This window comes from Alexandromys fortis, unplaced genomic scaffold, assembly GCF_014885135.2.
Source record: "Alexandromys fortis isolate MF-2015 unplaced genomic scaffold, M_Fortis_MF-2015_v1.1 scaffold_48, whole genome shotgun sequence".
Classification (NCBI taxonomy): Eukaryota; Metazoa; Chordata; class Mammalia; order Rodentia; family Cricetidae; genus Alexandromys; species Alexandromys fortis.
In genome coordinates, this window is record NW_026067947.1 from 2,878,416 (window position 1) to 2,892,403 (window position 13,988).

Consider the following 13,988-nt stretch of genomic DNA (forward strand, 5'->3'; position numbering starts at 1 on the left):
AATCTGTAATAGGCAGACTTCTACCTAAACACATTTGAAACCTGAGGATTTGTATATTATCTGAAGGGAATGTAAGTCCCCATAAAAATGAGAACGGAATTATATAGTCAAGACACATTCTGGATCAAAAACACATTTGGAAAGAATGTGACCCTGTTCACACATCTCCAAAGACCCGCCCTGGACATGATCCGTTGAAGTCTCTGGCACAATGTACCTCTTGTTTATCACCATGTGGGAGAAGCTCGGAAAGAGCAGACACTGAGAGATTTAAAAAAAAAAATCCTTCCAAAAATAAAGCCAGGGAATGCAAAGCAACGAAGAGAAACTGGAGCGCTTCCTCTCCATGTGCGAGAGACACGGGCTATTTCAACAGCTGATTCCACCCTCAAAGTATACAGCGTACATAAAATAAACACAGGTCACAAAAATTAACAAATCATCATAACTGTCTCATACATCCTGGGCTGGCTGCGGAAAAACAAGATCATTCTGGATTTATATCTGTAAGTATGGGATTTCCTGGACAGCTAGTATCCACAAACAATCAAACACGGGAGGAACGTGGGGAAAAAGGCAGCGTTAGTTCAAATTTGAGCCGAGAGCCGTGATTTGTAAAAGGCTGAACAGGAACTGAAGCTGAAACCTGATGCAAGCAAATTCTTCTGCAAGGCCCTGATGGACACTGCTCTGTTGCTTTTGGCTCGGAGGCTGGTTTTTAGGTCATTGGTTTTTGAATGTGGTATCAAATGAGGTTCTCACTAGTATAGAAACTTGAGGACTGACAACTAATCTCTCAATTTACATAAAATAATAATAATAATTTTTTTTAAAAATCTAATGATACTCCACTCAAGAGTTAGCGCTTTGATGAGACCTGTTGCCACTTATTAGTGTCTTGGAATGATCTCATCTCTCATCCTGGCTAAATTCCAGCACACAATTTCATTAACCCAGGTACCACAGGTGATAAAACTCATTTTTCCCTAAAGAGACAGCTAAAAAGTACCAGTTATACATTTATGAAGTACAGGCAATCAAAATTATGGATTTTCTAAAAGGTTTTTAACTACTTTTATTGAAAGGAAAATCGCTGTCTCAGACTTTTGTGACACCACCGCTAACAATAAATTTTACCATTTAGACATGGCCATAATATGGTAGACGGTGTCAATAAAAGTGGGGGGCAGAGAGACGAGCCTCGTCTCCTAAGTAAGGCCAGATAATTCCATGCCGGAAGTGATCACAGGAGACACCTAAGCTAACTAATGGTTCTTCAAACAGCGCATCTGTGGTCTCATACATCTGTTCCATATTTGCAGCGAACTGCAGAACTACCTTCCCAGGTAGAAACAAAAGACACTTCAAATGCTTGCAAGGAAAGCAAAATTTAAATTTCATTTCCAAATAACAGTGAATTCAAATATTGTTTGTTTCCTTTTTGAGTAAAGTGGTGGCCTGGGCCTGTTTGGTAAATTTGTCTAAACTTTTCTATACAATATTCTACATATCACTAGAGGGCACTGTGGTCTTCAGGTCACTTTGACCTTTTCAAGCACTGGGGATGGTCTTGAACTCTTGAGCAAAGTCAAAATGGTTTAAAAAGAAACTGTTTTTTAAAGGGGAAAACATTTTCCCCTTCTTGGGAACACCTATCTTTAGTTTTTAAAAACGACTCTAGAAAATGCACAGTAAGTAGAAAGTCATTGTTTGTAAAAATATGAAGCTCATTTTGCAACTTTCGAAGATTTCTTTTTTCAGCTACGATGGGGTAAAACGCATTCCCATGACCTTGAAAGGCTGCTCCAGTGAGGCGGGTGCTCAGTCTGCACACAGCCACAAGTAAGGGCAGCTCTTCCCTCTGTGTGCCGACTGCATTGCCACTGTGCTTACTGGAGGCAATTTCATTTCTGAAAACTCGGGCGTGCAAGCCCCAGAGCCACAAATGGGTTTGAAACAATTTATGATATCCGGCCTCCCTAGACATGTATTAGCATATACCTGGTTTCTTTAGCATCACTTTGTTTTTCCAAAACCACAAACACAGTTGCTGGAATTTCGTGTGGAAGTGCTTAAGGGGCTGGAAGTTAACACCTTGGTGAGGCGCATGGCCTCTCCCGCGGTTGCTAAACAAAAGCCTCTTTGTCAGGGTTTCTTGAAATGTTTTCTTAACATGTTCCAAGTAGTTTTAGGCAGGGAACTAAAGTAAACAAGATGTTACCATGATAAAAACACTTGTGAAAACAGTACAGAATACACTTCGTATCTTTCACATGCAAGTCTTCGAAGGTTTAAAAAGGAAAATGCGCCGGAAAAAAAAAAAAAACATTTTTTTTTCTTTAAGCAATTTACCAAAGAACTATCTTGTTCTGTCTGCAGCTCTCAACCTTCAGGAAGGGGTCAAAGTCCCATCCCTGGACAATCTCTTCAATGCTGCTCTCCTGTCTTACACAGAAAACTTCTCTTGGCTTCCATAAATTACATACATCTGACTAACTTGTTCAAGAAATTTTTGTTTTGTTCGCTTTTGCCTGTATGGAGCTTTTCTAAGTGAAAAAAAAAATAACCAAAAAGGGTGGGAAATCTTTTCAAATGGATACAATGTAAGTACACAAACGGAGGAAATCATACAGAAGACTAGGAAGGGATTTGGGGGTGTCCCTCAGGGCCTAGCAGGGTTCTATCTCCAAAGCGAGGCACGGGGTGGGTGGGGTTGAGGGTTTAAGGGAAAAAGAAATATTCCATCCAAGCATTTCTGAAATTGCAGCCTGGTCTGAACCGACACTCAAACTAGAAAATGGCGAGTCATGACTGTGACCTAAAAAGGCTCTGCTGCGGACCTCTCCGAAGCATCATGGGAGCTCTTTGCTTGTTTTTGCCTTTATGGAGAAGAATCATTACTCCATGTCCCGTGGTAAAGCCTAACCCTGACAGATCTGAGAAGAGAACCTAACTGGAAGGGAAAGACGGCAAAGTCTAACAGCTTCCCGTCTTGGAAGGCCGTGGGCTTGTTCTCATTCCCTGTTGTGGGAGACTCAGAGTCATACCGCTGGGATGACATCAGAGCAAGCGCGAGCACTGCCTGGCATCAGCAAACCCCAACAATATTGGTCACATGACAACTCTGGGTGGGGAGATTTAAGAAGGAGAGGAGACAGAGCCCAGGTAAGGTCTCTGCTGACTGGAGGGAAAGGCAAACAGAAGGCTCCTGAGCAGGGCTTGGCTCTGAAATTAAAGGCCCCATGGCCGTCCTCACTTTAGGGACAAACCCTGTGGCCGAGGTGTTATGTTAACTCTCTGGTTTTCATTTTCCATCCGCTCTACTACTTCCTCATCAAGAGGGGAAGAACACACCTCTGCCTTTCCCTGCGGGCCTCCTCCTCTCTCCATCAACAGGGAGACTCACTGGCTAACTGGACTCTATCCTGAAGCACTTCTGCAAGCTGTGGCAATTACACCTATGACCCGGGGTCACACAGGGCTGGAAAACAGGAACTAGGCATCGTGTTCCTTTCAGACACCAAACCTGAAAGGCTAGCTTGGAGAACCCCAGAGCCAGGAGCTTAAAGCCCATGGGTGTTGGGGGAAATCACAGGCCCTCCCACACATGTTCCCCCAGCTACCCAGCCAACAGAATCCAGGAGGCACAAAGCACTGTTCAGCTGGAAATGCAGGGTGGAGCCAAAAATGTGACCCCAGCTCAGAGGCCACATGCAGCTGGTATGAGGGGCAAAGTCATGCTTCTTCTCCTCACTTGGGCTCTCTGCCGGCTTTAGACCGACAGGGGCATAGGACTCGGATGGCCCTCAAAGCCTAATGTATTGACTCTCCATAATGTCTCGCCACCCTCAGGATGAAACTGTAAGCAACTTTTTACAGTGTTTCAGAGAACAGTCAGCGGTGCCTTCTCAAAAGACATGGTTGGGAATTTCTATATATTTAAAATTATTGCTCCTGGTAATTATAATAAAATTATACCTAGGTAGATAAGATGTGTCCGTGTTTTTAGAGAGCTCAGTAAGGGCTGGGCATTTTCTAAGTAAGATATGCCTTTGGAGTCTAACTCATAAGAGGTCATTGTTGTTGTTATGGTTATTATTGTTGCTGTTGTTGTTTTGGTGTTTTGAGACAGGGCTTCGCTGTAGCTTTGGAGCCTGTCCTGGAACTACCTCTTGTGGACCAGGCTGGCATCGGACTCACAGAGATCCACCTGCCTCTGCTGCCCAAGTGCTAGGATGAAAGGCGTGCGCCACCACCGCCTGGCCAAGAGATCATTATTAACACACTGAGATACGACCTATCCACACAAACGACTACTCTTAAAACTGCCCTTAAAACTTTCTTCACATCCACTACCTTAAGTAGAAAATAACTTATTGATTTAAAAAAGTACAGTTTCAGTCGGGTGATGGGATCCCAACACCTTTAATCCCAGCACTCAGGATCCTAGGCAGAGGCAGGTGGATCTTTTTGAGTTCAAGGCCAGCCTGGTCTACAGAGTTAGTTCCAGAACAACCAGAGATAGGCAAAGAAACCCTTTCTCAACAACAACAAAAAGAAAAAAAAAAGGCTTAATTTCTCCCAGGTCACACAGTGCGACCATGAGGACGAGACTCTGAACCAGAGCTCACAGTAACTGGATGACCTGGGGGGGGGGGGGGGTCAGCAAACTCTGCTTGTTCGTCGCCTTAACTGTGTATTCAAAATGCTACTATGACGTTTTCCCAGGCAGCTGTGAGGGCTAAATGAATTAATATGTATTATTGCATATCTGAAACTATGCCTATTGCATATTTAAAGTTGTTTAATCACACATTATTACAATGTGACTAGTGCCAATTTGTGTACACCATAAAAAATAACTGGTAAAAATGGAGGGGGCTTATAGACGAGCAGAGCCAAGGAGATTCTTCCAGAACCTTCCAACCCAGCAATCTGAAGATAAATGCTGGATAACAACAGTGTCAGAGTTCAAGGGAACCACGTGGCTTTCATTGGAACTGCAAGAAGAGCTTCCCTAGACCCAATGGGTTTCTCTTTGGGGCTGAGCACAAACATGCTGCTCCAAGTCCCCCAGATGACTAACTTGGGTTCCAATTCATTAGGCAAGATCCTGAACCAAAAGATAAGCCCGAATCTCTAAGTATTAAAGTCTTGCTGTAAAGGGAGGAAAAATGAGATCTTGAGTTGGGAACTCAGTAAAGCTGAGTTCGCAGTGGCTTATTCCATGGAAAGAATCACTTCTGTTTTCTGGAAGCATGTCTCTCATCATGTGTATGAGTCCCTTCGCTCTGGAGGCGGGAATGTAATGGAGCTTGGCTCAAAACTAGTACAGAGGGCTTAATTTGAACCAATGGCAGTCTGCACAAGGTTCTTTGCACGGTGGGACTGATAATTCCATGGCATACAGCCCTGTGTTCTTCAGTCCCAATTAGAAAAGTCCAAAGGATAAAGACAACGGGGAAATACAGAGCTAATGGGAGCCCCAAATTGCAGCACCCCCACAGCCCCCGTCAGTCACTTGGATCCTGGCATGGCTGGCGCCTGCAATGCTGTAGGAGTTCCAGTCTATACTGGCTCATTTTCACCCCTGCCTTTATTCTTTTCCTTCTATCAACTCAAGTCAGGTTTGTACAACTTGCAAACAAAGCCTTCTGAAAAATACTAGCACATAAGCAAACAGTAGAAAATAAGCAAGCAATATTGCAAGTTGATAGTGGGCACTCCAGTTCCGCTGAGCAAACAGGAACCAGGAGCATGTCATGCCATGTGCAAAACCACAACAAAGGCTGGGGAGATGGTTTCCAACTCCTAACATCCTGAGACGTGAACAGGCTTCTTGTTTGTAGGAGATAAATCTAGGCCTCCATTCAAATGATCTTTGCTTTTTCTTTTTTTCTTTAGAAGTGGTTTGAATTATTCACTCTTTCTAGATCCTGAGGCCTAGCCATATCTGAACTGCCAGCTCATAACACATGAACCTATGACTTGAAGATTATTAAGATATGAATACTTTGACTATTAATGAAATGTTTTAAATGGGTCAAACTGGGGACCTGGCAGTGCGGCTTTGGTCCCTAGAGTTGATACATGCTCCACGAACGATGATAACAATTTTATAGTTCAAGATTTTATAACCATAAATCATGCTGACTGACGCTTGTCAGCCATTCTACAGAAGAATTAAATCAGCAAACTTATTTACTTAGCATTGGTGCAAACGAGAAAAATCAGAATTTCCAAGTGCGTTCTGCCCAGCTCTTTTTCTCTCATTGGATAAATATGATTAGGCAAACGATAGGGTGGTAACAAAACAGATTCCGTGAAGGAGCTACACAGAAAACAAAGCCAGCGTCACTTATCTAAATGCTAATAATGTAATCAGGGACGACAGTGGCTGCTGCTCTTGATGCTGATACTCACTAGCTCTCCTGGACACGGCTTAAACATACACTGACCACAGAATACTCTTCAGGTGAAGGACACGATCTGAGAACGATATAATAAGTTCAAAGCCTTCTTTCTGTGCATTGAAATAATAATAAAATATTCACACAGAACTACCTGCCTGTAATACTGCAAGTATTGTTAGGGGTGGCCGCATCATAGTATTTGTATCTGGTCCATAAATGAAGCTCCCACCCCAGAGAAACCATCCCGTGCCCTGATGTATAGAGGCTATAAGTGAGGCAGACTAGAGAAGAGAAGGTGACACTTGTGGTGATGGCCCCAGAGGCTCGTGTATTTGAGTGTTTGGTCCCCCCTTAGTAGAACTGTTTGAGAAATATTGGGAGATGTGGCCATATTGGAGGAAGTGTGTCACTGGGAATAGGATGTGGGGTTTCAAAAGGCCACACAAGGCCTAGAGTCTCTCTGCCTACTGCATCCAGATCGGGACGTGAAGGTCTCAGCTACGGCTTCAGCACCATGCCCGTCTGTTTTCTGCCATTATGATCCGGGATTAATCTTCTAAAACTGTAAGCAAGCCCCCCCCCATGAAATGCTTTCTTTGAAGAGGTGCCTTCGTCATGGTGTCTCTTCATAGCAACAGGACGCCAAGACAACAACTGTATTCAGTACATTAGTCAAGGATTCAACATACTGTTCAGAAGTGACGCCAAGAACGCAGGGCGGCTGGGTCAGATTTATAACCCACTGGACAGCACAGGGGAGGGAATGCAATTCTGAGCCGAGAGGCACAGACAGGCATCCACTGCCAGTGGGGAAGATGAGCAGCCCGTTTTGGCAGAGACTATCAGCATCACCGCTCGAGATGAGACAGCCCGAGCTTCCATCATACAATCATCCACTTCTCCTGGCAGGGAAAATGAACTCAACAGAAGCCACCCGATACAGAGGGATAAGAAACCAAGATGGCGGCACTGTCTCAGGATCCCATGCCAGAGAAGGGGCCCGACCACGGAACTGCAAAGGACCCGTCATGGAAATAGCTGAAGGTTTCTCTCTACCCCAGGGTTAGTCTGGAAAACTGACTGCTATTGGTGCCTTCCATTTAAGTCTCCTTCCTCTGAGGGGACACCCCTCCAGGGATGATCTAACTTCCTAGAACGGTGACTCAGAGGCCACCCTCTGAAGGGCTCTGTGACACTCTCCAAGCTGGTGGGTGAAGGACAGACTGCAGGAGGGGGGAACAGTTGTGCGACAGAGAAGACACAGCAGGTAATTCTTACTTTAGAAAGGCTGGGAAATCGTCACAAACTGCTTCGCATCCTGGCCACTTGCAAACGCCGTGTCCGTAGAGAGGATGGCTGTGGGGGTGTTCCTCGTGGGACAAGCTGCAAGAAAACACACCGAGAGGGGGGAGGAGAATGAGTGAAACACAGTCCGGAGAGTCCACGTGACGAGTCTCACCCTGCCGTTCCCCATGGAACCTAATTGACCCTTCTTTTGAGCAAGAGGGAAACTATGAGCCGGAAGATTATGTCCTAAACACATTTAGGTATAGTGGTCTGATGTTAGGAACCTACCTCCATGTGTGAAGAGGATTTGACAGGTTTTTGTTTGAGGCAAATCTCTCTACCCAGACAGCAAAGGCCGCTGTAAAAACCGCCATAATTTTCCTGAGTGTAGAAAATTGGGCTGGAAAACCTGTACTGGATCCGCAGAGCTTGTATTTGCCACGGGACATTTCATACTTCTTTCCCACCTCCTCTCTATGAAAACTGCTTTCACAAAATCCGAGTGTACTCTTTTTTAAAAAAAAAATCTAATAAGATATTTTATAAATAATAATGTGCAACACTACAAAATATTTTTCGGGGCAAATACCAATGATTAGTTTAGAATTAACTTGTGGTGGTGGGAGATTTGTATTTCTCAAGTTACAGACAGCAAGCTTGAGAGAAAACATGGGCGGCAAGCAAGGGGTTAACACTCCGGTGGGGCTCTAATCGATAAGTAATGATCTGGCCACTGGGATCAAGTCCGGGGATGCTTTGATCTGAGCCACGTGGTGTGCAGGGAGGAGTCCGTTGGGCTTGAGCGACAAGCCGTATTCTCAAATATTTTCTCTATCCACACATCTTTCAGACAAATTATTTTTCAATAACCTTGGGTTCCATCTAATAGAAGTGTACAATGAACACCCAGAGTTCTGGTTTGTGCTTGGGCACACTGCCTTCTCGCAAATGGATTGGGCTATTGTACAGCTTCCTCTGCCGCCTCTCTTTGGTTTGAACTTCAAGAGCTTAGTGAGATACAACGATCTAAGTATATGCACTACACACACATGTGCGCAAGCGCACACTCACATGCATGCATGCATATTGTATTTTATCCTACTAGTAAGATATCTCTTCATCGGCTTTCTTGACCACGTATATAGACCGTAGGTACCCACTGAAGCTCCTGGCCCTTAGCCCATAACCCACACACAGCGAGCACATAGCAAAGCTTTAAATCACAGGCAAATCAAAGTGAACACCCTGGAGAGGAAAACAATACCTCCCAAAGGCAATGGTCCCCCTATGTATTTAAAATTATTTTGCTGGAACCTAACAACTTGGAAATACCAGTGAGGTACTTTTGCTCTTACAAAGGAAATAAACAGAGGAATCAAAAGAAAGAAGAAATTTTAAGAGTAATGTGTAAAGGTAGCAGAAACGTCCTCTAGAGAATGCGGCCAACGGAAGAAGGGCATCCTCTAAGAAGAGAGGGTAGAATTGCACTGGATCCAGCGAAGGCTTCCACCTACGGATCTGTGCATAGCTGGTACACACCACTGGTGACCTCTCAGAACTGGAAGACAGTTTCACCAGCACCGGACTCCTCACACTCTGAGACCAAAGGCTCAATTTACTAAAAATGTTCTTCTCAATGGTTTCAGAAGAATCTCTACCCCACAATTTTCTCTAGCTAGTTAATGAGAAACTAATTGAGGTTTTATCAGAACATATACATGTGTGTATAAATGTACATATATAAATTTGAAAAATACTGAAAATATCCTAAGATATACATAAATACATAATTTTTACAAATAAAAGCATGAAGAATTATACTCTATATTTAATGTCATTTTGCCTTTTAAACATTTAAAATTTTTATTTTATGTGTATGCATGCTTGTAACATGTGGGTGTCTGGTGCCTGCAGGTCAGAAGAGGACACCAAGACCCCTGGGATTAGAGTGACAGATGGTCATGAGCCACCATGTGAGTGCTAGGAAGTGAACCTGGGTCCTCTGCAAGAACAGTTAATTGCTCTTAACCACTGAGCCATCTTTTCAGTCCTGATGTCATTATTGTACAGAAATTCTCATGTTATCAACTAAGTCTCCAAACTTCCAGCTATTGATGGGAAACATGCTACCAACTTATAGATCTAACTTTAACCATTCCTGTAATTTAGATACTCGGAATTCTATTATATTTCTTATATTTATAAGTAATGTCAGAGATAAAATTTATTAGGCTAAACATCTTGGCATACACCAATTTCCTACCAAGATTCAGAGAAACTTAGAATCAACAAATCAACCACACTAAGGCTTATACTTCACTAGGAATACCGAACCAGCTGTTCTTGCTGAGTGCCTGGTACCCACCAACCTGTATCGTTATGTGTATGTGGGCTGTGTGCTCTTCAGTGCAGAAGCCAGGAGCCTCGACTACTGAGAATGCAAAGTCCTCCTCCTACCAGTTGGGAACTGCAAATGGTACTGAGTTTAATTAGGAATTCTCAAATTATCACCACAACATGGCCAGCTCCCCATGACGCTTGCTGTCCTCCTGGTTTATCTGATGAACACATGAATAGAAACTACTTCCCTCTAACTGTTTATTTCTACTTCAACTTGGAATCACCTGAAGGAGAGAGAGAGAGATGACTTAGGTCCTGATCCCCAAAGCCCAAACAAACAACGGCCCCGTGCATAGAAGCACACACTTAATTACTTATTTAGCTTAGAACACTGCTCGTCATTGTGAAAAGGTCACATGCTCTCCTATTATCACGCAGTGCTGAGTTGGCTGACATGGTATCCACTCGCCCCACCCCACCCTAGACATCACTGTTTACATTCTTACGGGTTACTGCTCCATATCTCGCTTCTGCCGTATTATTATTTTGTAAGGTGTCAACAAACGCTGTCACCAGCTTTCCATATGTACTGTGTAAGTGAATACATTGAAGTATTCCATTGTCTGAAGAACATACTTAGGTTTGGATGGAAGAAGAGGTTGGTAGTGGTACCCTGCTGGGACCTCTGCGAAGACTCTTCAGAGACCAAACAGCTCAACACTGGGAGATGTACGGGGAGTCAAGGAAAGTTGAGTACTTACCTGACAACTTTTTATACCTTTTATGAGGTTTTCATTTTGTCAATCACCTGCTGACATGCAAATGCTAACGGTTGCATACAGTCTTGCATACGGTAGGAACAATAGCAAGTACAACTAAGATTGGAGTCGCCGTCTGTCACTGGCTATGTTGCCATAGTAAAGCTGCACAGCCCCCATGGTGCACGGCAGAGGCTGGCTATTGGTCTCTGGGTCATTCTGCACACAGCTCCACCCGCAGTCCCTGTCACATCTCTGGATAAAACCTTTAATGTTCCATCAAGAGAGTGGACGATGGGACATTAGATTTCTACTGCTTTCTGGCTTCTGACAAAAAGAGCCAAGAAAGCAAGCACAGATTCGTCAACTTCAGTTGATTCAGAGCTCCAGGAACAGGCTAAAGGTAGCAGGCAGACAAGGCTCAGAGCCTCTGATGGTGGGAGGCAACCCTAAGGCGCACCATGACATAAACTGGTCAGAGGTGACCAAGTGGCACAGAGTGGACCTTCAGTGTCTATGAGAGAGTCTCACTATCTTTGCTTTGAAGATGCTCAAACATATTTACCCAAAATGAAACTTCGAGAAAGTTTGGATCAATTGTTCCGTTTCTTTTTCTTTCTTGGTATCCCTTTCCTTTCCTGTCCCACCCCCCCCCCTCTCTCTTTCTGTCTTTTCTTAGCCCAGGTGGCTCTGAACTCTATGGAGCCAAGAATAACCATGAATTCCTGATCTTTCGGTCACCCTCTGCCAAGCCCTGGGATTACAAGTGTGCACTACACCTTGCCAGGCCCCAGGTCAAATGTTCAATAACATTTTAGTTTGTTTTACTATAACTCTCAGGTTGAGTACTCCTGTAGGCAGGGATCACTCACTCATTCCCACATACTGAGGACCCCATACGATGCTCAGTCAATGCTATGTAGATGTATCAATGAACAGACAGCAAACACCTTGTCCTATTTAATTTCCTTGTGGTAACATACTCAACGTTTACTTTCTCTTATTCTTATAGGTAAAGACCAGAATTATGCAAACCCACAGGAGAAAATATTGCTGGAGACACTTTGTATTACTTAATTTTATTCAGACTATGTGCAACACAGATAGATGCATTCGAGAAAAGCCAGTTGATTTAAATCTTTTCTGATAATCCATGCTACGTAAAAACTAAATATAATTTAACACGAGAACAGTGGTAGCGTTTCAGATGTGAAGGAGTCAACGTGCCAGGGAAAGTATAATTACATATAGATATGAACTAGCTCCTGACACTGCATGGTACTTATCAATGCGTTTACATTTGCTATGGTGTGACGCCTCCTTTCCCAATGACATTTGCTATGCTATTTCTGTTCGATTTATTTTTCCGACATTGACATCCACCAGCCACAGTCTTTACATGCACATTGGTGGTAGAAAAGACTCTCTTTTCAGACAGGGCTGGGGCTTTGAACTCTGGGCCTTCCGCATACTGGGCAAGCACTCTCCCCCTGAGCTACAACCCTAGGTTTCTTGGAGAAATTTGGATCTTCAGCACTGGTGACTGGATTTCACATTGCCCAGTTCACTGCCCAGGCAAAACTGAAAACTGGAATCACTTTTGTTGCCTGCCACAAGGACAGTCTCAAGACTGCAGCCTGCAGGTTGTGGGTCCCCTGTGGTGATTGAAGGAATTCTTGACTAAGGAGACAGAATATAGGCCTCACCTCACCTGCCAACCTACACATTGGCACCGTATAGACATCAATTCCACCATTCACAAAAGCCACAACTAGATAATTCTTAACGCCAGCGACACATGCACTGACATGTCTTCTGAGTAGCCCCAAACTCATTTTGTCCCATCCCAAATTTGCCTACCTGGTCTTTTTAACTTGAATCATCTGTTCCAAAAGCCAACACTGATGTCTACTGGAGTATACCCCTTCTTTCTACCCAAACATCAGACCAAAATTATAAACTGTATGGTAGTTCACGGGCATGTACTGGATAAACTAAGCTATGGAAAGCTATGTTAATCTTTTTGAAACTGTTTAAAAATCATAATTTGTTGCTGTTGTTATTGTTCCACACAATCACGCATATTTTACATTTGGGGCTACAGAACCACTATCGCAGTCTCACTGAAGAGCACCGTACCGTCCCTATGGAAACGCTGTACCTAGCAACAAGCACTCCCTACCCACTGCCTGCCTGCAGCCCCTACTGATCACTTACCTTCTTCCATGCCCCAGACATTTGCCTGTTCTGTACATTTCATATAAACACCACCAGACAGTATGTGCTTGCTGGTGTGCGGCTTCTTTCACTTAGCATGGTTTAGAAGCTAACACATCAAAATTGCAGCTTTTTATGGCTAAATACTATTCCACTATATTTATGCAGCACATTTTTTTAATCCAACAATTTCTTAATGAACAATTTGAGTTGTTTAACATGATGTTAGTGCCTATGAACACTGCTGCTCGGATATGTCAATTTATATACCTGTTTAAATGTGTTTTCAAGGTTTTTTAATTTATTTTTTCAGAATTTTATGCATGATTATTGTATTTACATAATTTCTACTCTCCTTCTCCCTCCTCCAATACATTCGAACTCTTTCAAATTCATGACTCGTCTTTCTTTAATTTCTTTATTACTGTTACATATGTATAGACATATGAATATCTACTGAGACCATTTAGAATGACTCATGTATATTTATTCGGGGTTGACCACTGGCGATTAGATAACCTATTAGGGGGCTCATCCCAAAAGACTGATTCTCCCCCTCTCAGCAGCCATTGTTTTACAGTTCTTCCTCTCAGAGTAGGGTCCTGTGGAATGTCCCTTGTTCATGGTGGCATGTCAGCTGTGCTGACATTATATAGGTCTTGTTTAGGTCCCCATGTTACTGAGATTTCTGGAAGACACTGTCCCACAACAGGCATCCTGCTCCTCAGGCTCTTAGAATCATTCTCTACCCTCTCCATTTTTTAAAATTTAAAATCAGTTCTTTTCGTATTGTGATCAAGGTTCCCTCTTCCCATCTCCCACACTGGTCCAGTTCATTGCCTTCCCTCCCTCCCTCCCTCCCTCCCTCCCTCCCTCCCTCTCCCTCCCTCTCTTTCTCCTTTTCTCTCTCCCTCCCTCCTTCCCTTCCTTCTTCCCTCTCTCTTTCTCCCTTCCTCCTTCCTCCCCCCCCCCC

The 13,988-nt window shown here is 43.6% G+C and overlaps 1 protein-coding gene across 13 annotated transcripts in view; it reads right to left on the reverse strand.

Annotated features, from left to right (window-relative positions):
* Nucleotides 1-13,988, reverse strand: part of Foxp1 (forkhead box P1) — a 622,100-nt gene that overhangs the window by 45,306 nt on the left and 562,806 nt on the right. For all 13 annotated transcript variants that reach the window (XM_050149366.1, XM_050149370.1, XM_050149375.1 and 10 more), the window contains one exon: nt 7,692-7,796. In XM_050149366.1, coding sequence (XP_050005323.1) covers nt 7,692-7,796 — 105 coding nt within the window. The remainder of the gene's footprint in view (nt 1-7,691; nt 7,797-13,988) is intronic.